Source organism: Chiloscyllium punctatum, chromosome 29, assembly GCF_047496795.1.
Source record: "Chiloscyllium punctatum isolate Juve2018m chromosome 29, sChiPun1.3, whole genome shotgun sequence".
Classification (NCBI taxonomy): Eukaryota; Metazoa; Chordata; class Chondrichthyes; order Orectolobiformes; family Hemiscylliidae; genus Chiloscyllium; species Chiloscyllium punctatum.
Window position 1 is genome coordinate 67,628,954 of NC_092767.1, and position 15,407 is coordinate 67,644,360.

Consider the following 15,407-nt stretch of genomic DNA (forward strand, 5'->3'; position numbering starts at 1 on the left):
TAACCGACGGTAGGACGTGAGTTATCAACGTTGAGAACGCCATTTTTGAAATGTATTTTTAACCGACGTTGCTAAGTTACGGGAGAGGCAGATGGTGATTGGCGGGGCGGCGTTGGCCAATGGCGTCGGCGGTCTCTGTGTCACGTATCGTGACGTCACGAGGCGGCTGGAAGTGCCGGCCCCAGGGTCTTGAGTGGGCGGGGCCGGCTCAGTAGGCGGAGCGATGGGCGAGGTCAACACCGTGAAGTGTGTGGTGGAGTTCGAGGCGGCTTTGCGGGAGAGTGAGCAGCGCTTGGTCGTCATGCTCTTTTCCGCGCACTGGTGCGAGTTCTGCCAGATGATCCAGCTCTACTTCGATGAGTTCGCCGAGTCCTATCCGGAGGTGGCCTTCTACGAGGTTGACATCAACGTAGCCAAGGACGTGGTGCAGCTTTGCCGCATTGAGTGGTTCCCCACCTTCCAGTTCTACAGGACCGGAGCCAAGATCTTTCAGTTCAAGGGACCCAACCGCTGCCTCCTGGAGCGGATGATCCAAAAGCTGCAGGGAGATGATTCGCAGTGTTCACCTAAATTAAAGCAGGCCAATACCTAATGGTTTTCTGTCTGCATTTTCAGTTTCTCCCCTTTTTGAAGATTAGAGTCACCGAGGTTTCACAGCACAGAGCATTACCGCACTATTCACCTGATTATTCCAACCCCGTTCTCAAGCAATTGACCAGTAGTATTTTAGTTTAAAAAAATCACACAACATCAGGTAATAGTCCAACAGGTTTAATTGGAAGCACTAGCTTTCGGAGTATTTTAGATATCTTAAGTAGTATTCATTTGCTAGGTGAGAGAAAGGTTATATTTTTCGGGCAAGTTTATAAAATAATAATTGGTACCAAGCAAACGTGATCGTGGATATTCCATTCCAAAATACAGAACTGGGGATATCATTTACCAGTAGGTTTTGGCAGCACTTGTGTGCTCAATGATGTGAGTAGGAATATTTTTCCACTTTGAATACTCAGCAATGATCAATCCGAGGTCAGGTTTAGCGCAGTTAAGGCATAATCAAAAGCTGCTTTAATCTTTGTATTTTAGACAATTTAAATCAAACTGTTCAGACGTGCAATTACACATGTCTCGAACAGGTGGTACTTGAACCAATGCCTTCTGTTTTGGAGAAAGGACCCTACCACTGGACCACATTGTATGCTAGAGCATTTCAAACGCGTGTTTTTCTTTTTAACATTAGCGCCATAGGGTTTTTACAGCATTGAAACAGGCCCTTTGGTCCATTGTATTCATGCTGGCCAGAAGGAAACTGACATTCTGTACATAAAATTAAATGTGTGACTCAAATATTGACGTGAGAGAAATGGCTTTTGATTCCTGGGTCACCACTACTGGGAAAATGGTAGCTGTATTGATGGAACGGTTTTCAGCAGAACTTCCTGGGACCTGTGCTCTGGCGCGCCATAACGAGGTCAGGAGAGAGGACTTTACATATTCGGGGGAAAGGGATCAAGCTGTGAAAGATTCTATCAGTTAATACAGGAGATAAGGTAAAAGAGCACGTAGCAATGAAGTAAATTGTATCAGAACATGACAGGAAAGGATAAAGTGTACTAATGTAAGAGTGTAACAATAGGTAGGACTAAAGATTAGAAAACAGTAAAAAGATAGGATTGGTAACAAAACATGATTTTGCATCATAAATAGAAATAAGTAGTCATTACAGAGACATGGTCGCAAAATACCGAAAACTGGGACCTGTGTATTCATAAGTGATATTTAGAAAGTGCAGGAAGCTAGGTAAAGATGGAGCAAGCAATTGCTCTATTAATAGTGCCAATACAATTCTTGATCAAGAGAAATGATCCTAGTGTTGGATGTCAGGGTGTAGACCTGCATAGACATTGAGAAGGTAAGAAGTCACTTGTATGAGTTGTTTATGAGTACCTTAACTGCAACCATACTGTTGGACAGGGGAAACAATCAGATAATTGGTGTTTATGAATAGGTTATGGTGAAAATCATGGGTGATTTTTAACCTTCATCTAGATTAAATTAATCAACTGGCAAGGGTTGCCTGAATGGTGAGTTGGAAGAGTGTTTTCATTGTTAAAAATCACACAACACCAGATTATAGTCCAACAGGTTTAATTGGAATCACTAGCTTCTGGAGCGGCGCTTCTTCAGCAGGTGGTTGTCCAACACCGGCATCTCCAAATCAGGAGTGTTTTCATGACAGTTTCTTAGAACACAGTGTTCTTCAGCCAACCTGAGAGCAGGCAACGCCAGACCAGGTAATATACAATAGGACAATATTCATTAATGACCTCATAGTAAAAATACTCTGGGCGGTAGAGATCAAATTCCCCATTCAGTTTGAGGGAGAAAAGAGTGGATCCAAAACTGATGTTTTAAACTTAAGGACAACTATATGGGTAATTATGACAACAGAGTTGGCTAAAGTGACTGGGAAGCTTAAGTTAAGGGGCAGGTCAGTAGATATATTCAGTGGTAGGAATTTAAATTGCTATTTCAAAACACTCAAAAATATATATTCAAATGAGAAAGAATGATTCTAAAGGAAAGATGCACCAACTTTGGATAACTATGGAAGTTAAAGAAAGCAACAAACTGAAAGATATCTGAAAAACTGAGTGGAAGGTCAGAAAATTGGACAGTATATAAAGAACTGTAAAAGATTACTAAGGAGGGAGAAATTAGAGTTCGAGAGAAAGGTAACTAGAAATATAACAACTGATTGTAAGAGACAGGTATTTAAAAAGCAACATAAGCAACTTGAGTGTTGGTCTTCTTCAGAATGAGTCTGAGGAATTAATATTGAAAAGTAGAGAAATTGAACAGATATTTGTGTCTTGACTGTATATAACAATAAGATACAAATAATATTCCAGAAATAATAGGCAATTGTTTTGTGAAAGGGAAGTCATGTTTGATAAATGTATTGGAGTTCTTTTGAAGAAGTAAAAGTCAATATAGATAAATAACAACATTTGTTTATCCATACGCAGTGTAGATGCACTATACTTAGATTTCCAGAAGGCATTTGACAAGGTGCTAAATCAAAGGTTACTTTACAAAGTAGGAGACCATGGTGTAGGGGGTAACAATATTAGCAGCAATAGATGTGTTTCTTAGCTAGTAGGAAGCAATAGGGTGAGCATAAATGGGATATTTTCAGAATGTCATGATGAGTGTTGAACAACAAGGATCAGTGTTGGGACCTCTACTTAATGGGATACTTGAATTTTTAGACAGTATTTTAGAAATTTGTGTTACTATAGGAAAGATATTATAGTTGACAGGATGCAGAAAAAAAATTACAAAGATAGATTAGATTACTTACAGTGTGGAAACAGGCCCTTCGGCCCAACAAGTCCACACCGCCCCGCCGAAGCGTAACCCACCCATACCCCTACATCTACATCTACCCCATACCTAACACTACGGGCAATTTAGCATGACCAATTCACCTGACCTGCACATCTTTGGACTTTGGGAGGAAACCGGAGCACCCGGAGGAAACCCACGCAGACACGGGGAGAACGTGCAAACTCCACACAGTCACCTGAGGCGGGAATTGAACCTGGGTCTCTGGTGCTGTGAGGCAGCAGTGCTAACCACTGTGCCACCGTGCCGCCCAGGGTTGGAGCTATAGAGTGAGGCTGAGTAGACTGGGGCTATTTTCCCTGGAGTGGCAGAGGTTGTGGGGTGACCTTATAAAAGTTTATAAAATCATGAGGGGCATGGGTAGGGTGAATAACCAAGATCTTTTTCCCAGGGTAAGGGAGTCCAAAACTAGAGAGTATAGGTTTAAGGTGAGATGGAAAGATATAAAGGGACTTAAGGATAGATTTTTCCCACAGAGGGTGATGCATTTAGAAATCAGCTGCCAGAGGAAGTCGTGGAGGCTGGTACAATAACAACATTGAATACATGAATAGAAAGGATTTATAGAGATATGGTTAATTTAGGATATCTGGTAGGCATGAATGAGTTGGACTGAAGCGTCTGTTTCTGTGCTGAATAACTCTATTTCTGTACAAAAAAATCTGCAACTTTAGTAATTGATGTCATTTCCATATTCGAATATGTCTAAGCAAACTGTATGATTTGACTATTACTCCTTTATGCGCACACCATGACTGCAAATTACCTGTCTGAACACAAGTTCCATTTTATTTACATTGTGTTCTTCAAATGGCATTTCCAAACCTTATCTTCATGCTGTAAGTTGGGAATTGCTATTGCAGGTTCAGTGTCTGTGATAATTTATTTTAGGCAGTTTCATTCTTATAGTGATTGCTGTTTAAAAAAACACTCATTGGATCATTTGCTGTCAACAGTTCATTACTAGAAGCTGATGTCTCTTGCAAGGCCAACATGTATTCTAGCCTATCTCTGTTTTATCTTGGAACACCTTGCTCAATTTCACTGTGTGGGGTGAAGGTGGCTCCATGCCCTGTTAGGAAGAGAGTTTTGGACTCTGTAATGACAAAGGAATAGTGATATATTATCACGTCAGGAATGTGTGTGGTTGGAGAGAAACGTAGCAGTGTTCCCATGATGTGCTCACTTTGTCCTCCTAGGTGGTGAAGGTTGTAAGTTTGGGAAGTGCTATTGAATATCACGTGGAAACTTGTCGAAAATGCCGTGCTGAACATTTCATAGTCTAAGTGAATAAATGTCCCATTTACAATAGAGTCATAGACAGAAGCAAGGCGAATAAAACAGAAACATGGAGCACATCAGGTTCTGTGGAAAAAAACAGGGCATGTTTAACATTTTAGGTCAATAATGTTTCAGCAGAACTCGAAGACAAAACAACCAAGGCTGACACATTTGTCTTCTACAGTCCTGGTTGTTACATGTTACAATGACAATGAAGTCTTGACTAATTGCAAACAATCAACCTTTATCACTTTATCTTTAATAAAGGTGGAGAGCTTTGAAAACCATGGATCCAAAACCACAAGACTTTGACCCTGACTCAAACCCATCTGCCTCTGAATCCCTCAAACTTGCCTTTGCTACCTCAGGATTTGATGCCTGCAATGTATTCCTTGCCATCCTCTCAACTTGCGCCCTACATAAACTTGTGATCATCCCAAAATCAGTTGGCCATGTCCTAACTTGCACAGACTCCCTTGCACTTGCTGACCTGCATCGATCATATGTTTAAACAATATCTTGATTTTAAAACTTACACCCTTATTCTTTCAAATCTCTATGTCTCTAACCTTTACTAGCGATAACTCTCTGAAATATGTGTAACCTTCAAATTCTGGCTTCTTGAGCCTCTGAGTTTTACTGCAGGCAACTGTGCCTTTAGCTGTAGAGTTTCTAAGCTCTGGAATTCTCTCACAAACTTCTGAACCACTCTCACTAAAGTAAATGTGTATAATACAGTATATCTAAATTTAGTGACAAAGTACAGCTTGTTGAAAAGTAGCTGTGAGGAGTACACATCAGGCCTGGATATGAGTGAGTATTTTATAAATTTGAGAAACTATTAAATGTTGGTGTGATATATGAGCTACAAATTTGATTGCATAACCCCTTTATGGAGATCAACTATTGCTGCCTGGGTGTGCTATACCATCAGTCAACTGTCTAGACATAGTGTCATAGAGATGTACAGCATGGAATAGACCCTTTAGTCCAACTTGTCCATGCCGACTAGATATCCCACCCCAATCTAGTTCCACCTGCCAGTACCCGTCCCACATCCCTTCAAACCCTTCCTATTCATATACCCATCCAGATGCCTCATAAATGTTGGAATTGTACCAGCCTCCACCACTTCCTCTGGCAGCCCATTCCACACATGTACCACCCTGTGCATGAAAAAGTTACCCCTTAAGTCTCTTTTATATCTTTTCCCTCTCACCCTAAACCTATACACTCTAGTTCTGGACTCCCCCACCCCAGGGTTTATTTACTCTATCAATGCCCCTTATGATTTTATAAACCTCTGTAAGGTCACCCCTCAGCTCCAATGCTCCAGGGAAAATAGCCCCAGCCTATTCAACCTCTCCCTATAATGCAAATCCTCCAACATTGGCAATATATGCTAGTGTGTTGCTGCACCCTCACAGGAAAGGAGGAAAAATGGATGACCAGTCCACACATAGAATGCAGCAGGAGTGTGGTAACAGTGCGAGCACCTCTGGGTCTTCAGCAGGATAGGGAAATAGAACCACAGCTGGGGAATAGGCTAGCTGTACTAATACCTTCTGCCAGCTGGAAGCTAGATTTTTCCATGTCCTTGACAGTGTCAGGAAAGTGTTTGATGGGCCAGCTGACATACGCAGCATCTCAAAGTGCCTGGCTATCTGTGCATGTCACCCTATCAGGATTCTCAGCTGAGTATTCTGCAGCGGTACCCATGACATTAGTTTTACTTGTTGTCTGTATAGGGTGTTTCAAGTCATCATCCTTGGCACCATGGTAGCCACAAACTCACCAACACACTAAAACAGCAGCTAATGAACTTGAAAGACCCTATACAGACAAATAAAACTAATGTCACGTACAAAATATCTTTCAAGAACTGTAACAAATACTACAGTCGACAAACAGACAGAAAACTAGCCACCAGGGCACATGAACATTAATTAGCCACAAAAAGACATGACCCCCCCCCCCCGCCTCACTAGTATCCTTACATACAGATGAGAAAGCACACCATTTCAACTGGGACAACACATCCATCCAAGGACAAGCCAAACAGAGACATGCACGAGAATTCCTAGAAGCACGGCATTCCAATCAGAACTCTATCAACAAACACATTGACTTGGTTCCCATTTACCATGCCCTGAGAAAAAGAACAGGAAATGACATCACCATAGGAAATGACATCATCAACCCAAAGAAACCCAAACATATAAATCCAAAGCGGACTACACCACTAATGCTTAATCTGGAGGCTCACTGAAGATGTTACCTGGTATGGTGATGAAAATAAACCTTCCAGCTCAGCAGGCAAACCTACATTTAGAAATTAGGCAGCATTCAAGGAGCAGGAGAATCGATGTTTTGGGCAAAAGCCCATTATCAGGAATGTAGGGGGTGGATGTGGGTGGAAGAGGGTTGAGAAGTAAACAGGAGGGTGGGGGGCTGGTGTGGGGGCGAGGTAGCTGGAAAGTAATATGTAGATGCAGGTGGGGGGTGATAGGTTGGATGGGAGGGTAGAGCGGATAGGTGGGAAGGAAGATGGACAGGTTGGGCTGTTCAAGGGGTGATGCCAAGTTGGAGGGTTGGACCTGGAATGAGGTGGGGGAGGGGAGATGAGAAAACTGGTGAAGTCGATGTTGCTGCAATGTGGTTGAAGAGTCCCAAGGAGGAAGATGAGACATTCTTCCTGATGCCTGGAGGAAGAACACTTCATCTTCTGCCTTGGGACCCTCCAATCACATGGCTTCACCAGTTTCTTCATCTCCCTTCCCCCCCCACCTCATCCCAGATCCACTGTCCTGCCTGTCCATCTTCCTTCCCACCTATTCCTCCCCTCTAACCCCTCCGACCTATCACCATTACCCCCCACCTGCATCTACCTATCGCCTTCCCAGCTACCTTACCCTCCTATTTATCTCTCAGCCCTCTTCTCCACAACCATATTCCTGATAAAGGGCTTATACCCGAAACATTGATGCTCCTGCGATGCTGCCTGACCTACTTTTCTGATCTCCAAAATTTGCAGTGCTCACTTTCTCCTTGTGGATAATGATGTTCATTTGAGCAGACAAAAGAGGCTGATTGGAAGTTTTCAAGGCAAATATGCTTTCAAAAAGAGACTAGATGAGTACATGAGAGAAAAGAGAGTACAAACAAATGCTACTGAATATGGAATTGAAGGTATAGGAGGAAACAAGTAAAGGCTAATTTGACTAATTGATCTGCTTCTGTGCTAGGAATAGGAGAGTTCTCCTGTTGTCCTGGCCAATATTTATCCTCAAACAATAGTTACAAAGATTAATTATAAAAAACACAGAAAATGTTGGATAAAATCAGTAGGTTTGGCTGCACCCGTGGAGAGAAAGAGTTACTGTTTTGAGTCCAATGTGAGTCTCCCTCAAATTAATTAATCATTGTTTCTGGGGTAAAATACTGTGAATGCAGGAAATACTGAAGCAGCATTGCGAAGAGAGAAGCATAGTTGAGAGTTTTAAGTTAATTAACTCAGGTCATATTTCTATCCAACCTGTTCAGGCAGTTTTGACACTTTGGGAGCAGGCCTTGAACCTCAGTCTCATGGCCCAGAGGTAGGAGGAGGAATAGTACCATGAATGGATCGCTATTTTGTTTACATATTTTAATTAACCTGTCTAGGTATATTATTACACACCTCTCGGGCAGGAGGGACTCGAACCCTCAAAGGTAGAGTCACTCCTTTATTCCTGATGAAGGGCTTTTGCCCGAAACGTCGATTTTGCTGCTCCTCGGATGCTGCCTGAACTGCTGTGCACTTCCAGCACCACTAATCCAAATTCTGGTTTCCAGCATCTGCAGTCATTGTTTTTACCTAACTAACCCTCTTGCACCAGGACCTTTTAACAGAGCATTATATCAGTGCAGTTTGTGAAATCTGCCCTTGGCAAGTTCAGATCCACCTTCTCCGGTCCTTTTGAATAGAATTGGGGTGGTTACGAAACCGCCTTGACAGACTTTCTGATAGGCTGTATGCGCCGTCAATCACTCCATTCCAGCCAATGGAGCTGACGCCCTTCCGACCCATTCATGAAAAAAGTAGCAAACCGTAGCGGCCAATGAGAATCAGCCAATGGGATGTTGACGTCGACCTTCGTCATAATAGGGTGCGGGTTTGAGGGCGGGGCCAGTGGGAAGCGGGGGCACGGACCCGGAAGCAGCATGGTGGTGAGACACGTGGAGGACGCCAAGCAGTTCCAGAACCTGCTGAGCCAGACCGAGCAGCTAGTGGTTGTTATGTACTCGGCTGAGTGGTGCAGCAACTGCCGCATGATCCGGCCGCACTTCTACAACCTCTCGGAGCAGTTGACCAACATCGTCTTCGTGGAGGTGGATGTCGACGACGCAGAGCCTCTGGCTCGGTCCGCCGGCATCACGTGCATGCCGACCTTCCACTTCTTCCGGCGCTCGGCCAGAATGGGAGAATTTTCGGGGACCAAGAGGGAGAAGTTGGAGCGCCTATTGGACGAGCTGCAGTGAGCGGCCTGTTATAAGTTAAAAAATAGACAGGGAAACACAAAAGCCAAAAAAATTAACTGGAGTTTGAATTCTCTGGATAAATAAAAGTGCAGCTAAAAATATATAACCAGAGAAAGTAAGGGAGGCAGTTTTCAAAATTCATTTTTGAGATGTACCTATCATCACCTCCAAACTGTGATTACGGTGGATTTTGATGGCCATTTCAGGCAGCAGTTAAGAGTCAATCATAACGGTTACGAGCACCAAATGGGATTTTCGAAAGTTTGTGGGTTGTACAGGGAAACTGGCACGTTATTTTGGATCAGGGCTGGTTTACAATGGAGCTTGCAGTATATGTTTTAAAAGAGCTAACATTTCTATCGCATCTTTCACATTTTCAGGATGTGCACTTGCACCATAACAGCTGCAGCTGAATAGTAGTATTGCCACTCCTTTATGCCAGACCCCATTCTATAGAAAATCCGGGAAAATAACTGCAGTTACAGCACAGTGATGCACCGTCAGAGGTTCCAACTTCCGAGTTAAGAACGAAACCAAGATGTGGGGTCCCCTCTTGGCTAGATGATAGAAAGATGCCATTGCACTATTTTGAAGAAAAGTAGGAACAATTTTTTCACGTGTCCTGGCTGTTAGTTATCCCTATACCAATAAAACAGATTCTCTGGTCATTATCACACTGCTGTTGCGTGGGAGCTTGATGTGTGTAAATTGGCTGCTATGCTTGTGAAGGGTGCTATAAGAATATAAGTTTTTTTCAGTCAACTAATTGCATTTTTGAAGGATATTTGAGATTTGCTGCTTTACGTTTCTGTTACATGGTGATTTGTCATAGGAATTGGAGTAAGCCATTCAACCCGTCAAGTCTGCTCCGCTATTCAATACGATCGTGGCTGATCGAATAATTCAGTGCCTTTTAGCCACTAATCCCCATAATTATGTACACAATTTGAGAAATAAAGAATCTAGTCACACCTAAATATACTCAAAGCCAAAGATTCACAACCCTCTGCATAAAAAAACTCCATATATTGGACCTAAATGGTACCCATTTTTTAAAAAAATTGTGCTAATTGGTTTTAGACTTGCAACTGGGGAAACATATTATCTGGATCTACCCTTCTAATCCTGTAAGTATTTTATAGGTTTCAATGAGACCACCTCTCAGTCTCTGAAACTCTGGACAGTACTGGCCCAATTTGCTCAATCTCTCTCCATAGGACAATAGTGCCATCCCAGGAACAAGTCTGGTGAGCCTTTGTTGCATTCCCTCTATGGCAATAATATCTTTTCTGAAATCAGGACACCAAAACTACACACAGTACCCAGATGCAGTCTAATAAAGCTGCTTTACAATTGAAGCAAGACTTCACTCCTCCTGTACTCTTTGGGCTTTAGGACAAAAATGTTATCCCATTACCCATACCCCAAACAAGTCCCAGAATAGTGAGAATTTTGAGTAACAAATCTGGAAGCATTCATGGCTCAGATTTGTCTTTTGTACGGAGCAGGATAAAGTTTCCAAAGTGCAACTTTTTGGTGACCTGGTACTCTTCTTCAGACTCTCTTTGCTGTTCCAATTTTCTATGGGAGGCATTGTGTATAGAAGCTGGATTGTTTCCCCAGAAACTGGTAGGCATCAATAAGCTGCTCAATCAACATTCCCGTGAATGTGTGTCTATGTGAGAGAGAGACCATTCTACCATCAAATGCCGTAATTCAGTTTTCATCTGACATTCATACATTTATTCACATTATTGAGAAGTCAGGAGTCAGACTCCTTAATGATCTTCCTCTTTCGCCTCATGGTTTTGAGAATAATTGCAGCTTCCTGACAAGCATCCTGGCACATTCTTTTTGTTTTCCTTGTTTAACTGCATGATTAAGTTTGTGTCTTTATTGGCTGTTGGGGGTTCTGCTGTTTTGTTAATTCATTTATTATCATTTCCTGGCCCACATACTTGACTGATCTTGGATCTAGTTTCTTTATGGAGAAAGTGAGGACTGCAGATGGTGGAGCTCAGAGTTGAAAAGTGTGGTGCTGGAAAAGCACACCAGGTCTGGCAGCATCCGAGGATCCAGAGAATCGATATTTTGCGCATAAGCCCTTCATCAGGAATGTGACAAAGGGCTTATGGCCAAAACATCAATTCTCCTACTCCTTGGATGCCACCTGACCTGCTGTGCTTTTCCAGCACTACACTTTTTGACTCTAGTTTCTTTATGAACATGTTTCTTCTAAAAGTTGGAACAGGAGTATACCCCTCAAGACTGTTCTTCCGTTCATTTAGACCATAGCTAATTTTTTAAAAAAGTTTTTCATGTATTGCCAGCATCTACTGTCTGTCCCAGGTTGCCCTTGATTAGGGGGTGGTGAGCTGCCTTCTTGAACCACTGCAGTCCATGTGCTGTAGGTTGGTCCACAATGCCCTGGGGGAGGGAATTCCAGGATTAGTATTGCACCTTCTTCTATTGTAAATTCCAGCTAATGAAAAAGGGGGAAGTGGATAATACCTTTCATGGAGCACAGGCAGGAGGGTTCCTGGTGTAGAATGTCTAATGGGACCATATTCAGTGATGAGGGAAGTCACTGTACCCATTTACCCTATTGCCTGTGAAAATGCCTATTATTATATCTAAACAATATCTAAGCAACCGTTTCTGAGTTTCCCCTCACTCTCCTTCCAAGAGTACAATCACTCTGAGTGGAGAAATGTTTCCTTGCTATCAGTTTTGCTATCATCAAGCTTGTGATTTAACTTGTAAAATTGCTTCAATTTGCTTTATTTCAAAATATATTTTTAGCATTCCCTCTTAGGAACTCTCTGCTTCACCTACTTTTAGACTGAAGTACCTTTATTTTTCAAATTTTTCCTTGTTCTTTGACATTAGAGATCAGCTTTGTGGCCCTTCTGTCCAGCACTGTCACAGTTTGGATTTTCTTCTGTGCCTTGATGACTGGAGCTGGACATAGCATATTCAAGGTGTAACCTAAATACAGCACATTACACCTTCAGTGAATAAGAATGTAATGCGTTCGAACGGGAGCAAGTCTTTCGACTCTTTGAACCTGCTCCACTATTTAATGGTTAATTATCTGCATCAATTCCACCTTCCCACACTATCTGCATTAATCCTTGATTCCCACAGTAGCCAAAAAGCTGTCAATGTCAGATTTGAATAAATTTAACATTTAAGAATCCATGACAAAAATAGAAATTTCTGGAAAAATTCAGCAGGGTTGGCAGCATTTGTGGAGAGAAATCAGACTTAACGTTTTGGGTCAAGTAATCCTTCTTCAGAATCCATGATATGGTTGAAAATTTGAAAGGTTAAGAACCCTTTTAGTAAGAAATTTCCTTTCATCTTAGTCCTAAATGGCTTACCCCTAACTCCTAAATTCTGACTCCCCAGCTAGAGGAATCATTCTCCCAGCATCTATCCTATCATGTTTTTTAAAAAAATTAATATGTTTATTGAGATCACTTCTCAGCCTTCCAAACCTAAGAGAATATAGACCCAATCTACTTTGTCACTCCTCATAAGAATATTCAGGAATTACTCAGGTGAACTCTCTCCAAAACCATCTTAGGTATGGAGGCCAAAATTATATGTAGTACTCCAGATGTGGTCTTATGCAATTGTCGTAAATCCTTTTTACCCTTTTACTGAAATTCCTTTGTAATAAAGGTGCATATACCCACTTGCCTTCTGAATTGCTTGCTGTACCTCTGTGTGGTATCTTTCTGTGACCTGTATATATCAAGGGCACTTTGGTCTGCATAGTATTTATTTTGTCAGAAGTTAGCTTTCGTGCTTAAAGTTTAGCCTCTTCACAAAGAAATCAGCACACCCCTGCAAAACTTGACAGGAGGACCAGTAAATGTCACATCAATTCAGAGCAGACAAAATCAGCGGCAATCTGTTAACAAATAAATGGAACTGACTGTTCCTTACAAACACACCCCTGTTCATCAGTGGTGTTTGCAAGAATCTCCAGGAGAAGGTGTTGAGCTGTTTAATTAACAGTGTTGGTGTTGAAACATTTATCCAAGGTGCCAGTTTGGTGTCAGTGTAAAATACAATGTAGTTTATGGCTGCCTAACTAATACATTCATGGTACCAGTTGTGCCCACGTCAGAATGTTTGAAATTAAAGAAATATCAAAATGAGAGGCTGTATGGAGAGATCATTTCAAGCCCATTTGTGGTTTACATCCTGGAGGAGGTAGAAATCCAGCAAAGAACAAGTTGTATTTGTTAACAAGTATTGAATATCTGCAGTGTGAAAAATTTCAAGAAGCCCAGGACTGTTCACCTCAGAAGGTTAGGAGAAGGGTAGCTCGAGGGGCTCAGAATTATGAGGCGATTTAGATGGAGGAAAAATGAGAAACTATTCTATTGGCAGGTGGGTTGTTAATCAGAGGACACTGTGATGATGTTAAAAGTGCTATATAAATGAAGTAGTTGTTGACAGCCATTGGCAAATGAAACAGAAGATTTCATTTGTTTATGTAACAGGTTGTCCTGATCTGGAGTGTGCTGCCTGAAAATGGATGCAACTGTAACTCAAAGGGGAATACACAAGAAAAGTGAACATATGCAGCTCTATGGAAAGAATGGGATGAATTGTTTAACTCTTTCAAAGCCACTGAGATTACAAACTTCCCAAAGTTGGTGGCATATTGCACATGAAGAAGCTTATCTGAGAGTACAGTGGAATCCTGATCAACTAGACCAATGGGCCGAGGAACGGCAGATGGAGTTTAATTTAGGTAAATGCGATGTGTTGCATTTTGGTAAGGCAAACCAGGGCAGGACTTACACAGTTAATAGTAGGGCTCTCAGGTGTGTTGTCAAACAGAGAGATCTAGAGGTGCAGGTACATAGTTTCTTCAACAGTGGCATCACAGACTGGTGAAGAAAGAGTTTGCATACTTGCCTTCATTGGTTAGAGCATTGAATATAGGGGTTGGAAAGTCATGTAACGCCTGTACAGGACATTAGTATAGTCACATTTGTTAAGGCGTACAATTCTGGTCGCCCAGCTATAGGAAGGCTGTTATTAAACTGAAAAGTGTGTAAAAAGATTTACAAGGCTAGAGGATTTGAGTTATCAGAAGAGGCTGGATAGGCTGGGACATTTGTTACCTGAAGCGTAGAAGGCTGAGGGGTGACCTTACAGAGGTTTATAAAATCATGAGGTGCATAGATATGTCTGGACTTGTTTATGGCTAGTTTGGCCTGGCCCAGAAGCAGACCCACAAGGAGATTCTATGACCTACCCACCCCCCCTCTGCACTGGGTGCCCAAAGATCTGGAGCGTGGGACTGAAGTGCAACCAAAAACGGAAGAGAAGGTTTTTAAGAAAATAAAAAATGGGAGTGCAAATGCCCACACCCAATATATACATGTTCCACAGACTCCACAGCACCACAGAACAAGCAGTTGGGCTGGGAGTCCGTGAACCACCACAATCTGCAGTTGCAGGTGACCGTTGCATGCAGCACCCTCCACCCCAGATCCCTGAGAGAAAGGGGGAGGATTCCCGCATGGAGAGCCCTCCACTGGGGCTCCACACCGCCCGGTGGCAAATGAGCACACCAAGGCGTGTCCGAGCAGTGGATGAGGGAGAAGAGGTGGACGGTGTGCAGCAGCAGCCGGTAAAGGGCCTGCCATTTCATGTCCCCAAAGGGGGCAAAAGTAAAACTTCGGAGGTAGCTCACGTTGTGGGGCACAGGTCCCCACAGGAAGTACAGGACCTTGAAATTCCATCCGGGCAGGGGTATGCGCAAACGGGATTTCACCGCACACTTGAGCATCCTCCAACTGATGCACGACGTTGGGTCTGAGCACCGCCGTTTCAACGCGTTGAATGGCAGTGGCCACGAACTGGATGTCTACCGCTGCCTTCTTTGCTATATCGTGCAGCAGCATCCAGCCCAGGCCCCGCCACCCAGCACGTCCCCGAACCTGGTCACCCTCGCTACCATGGCCCTCCCCTCAGACAGCCACTCGAACCCCCAAGTGCAGAGGTGCGGATTCCTGACCAATGGCTCCCTGGCAACAGCCACTACTGACAGTGACCAGATCCTGGTAAAAGACAGGCAGTGTCCTGAGAGCGACCTCCAAATCGTCATGGTCTATGAACAAGAGCTGCGACTCATAGTTAAGGTTACGCACCTGGCGGAAAAAATACAT

General features: G+C 42.9%; 2 protein-coding genes across 2 annotated transcripts; both read left to right on the forward strand.

The window, feature by feature from the left end:
* The first annotated feature begins 82 nt into the window (after nucleotides 1-82).
* LOC140454501 (thioredoxin-like) lies at nucleotides 83-1,477 on the forward strand. Its single transcript, XM_072549301.1, has one exon. It carries the CDS (start codon nucleotides 224-226, stop codon nucleotides 590-592), a length of 369 nt encoding a protein of 122 aa, XP_072405402.1. The 5' UTR covers nucleotides 83-223; the 3' UTR covers nucleotides 593-1,477.
* A 7,415-nt stretch (nucleotides 1,478-8,892) lies between these two features.
* On the forward strand, nucleotides 8,893-9,776 carry LOC140454357 (thioredoxin-like). Its single transcript, XM_072549062.1, has one exon. The coding sequence runs from the start codon at nucleotides 8,893-8,895 to the stop codon at nucleotides 9,208-9,210; it is 318 nt and encodes a 105-aa protein (XP_072405163.1). The 3' UTR covers nucleotides 9,211-9,776.
* Nucleotides 9,777-15,407: the final 5,631 nt, after the last annotated feature.

Bases quoted from the DNA above. Each gene is read 5' to 3' on its own strand.
- LOC140454501 (XM_072549301.1), top strand. From the start codon at position 224: ATGGGCGAGGTCAACACCGTGAAGTGTGTGGTGGAGTTCGAGGCGGCT.
- LOC140454357 (XM_072549062.1), top strand. From the start codon at position 8,893: ATGGTGGTGAGACACGTGGAGGACGCCAAGCAGTTCCAGAACCTGCTG.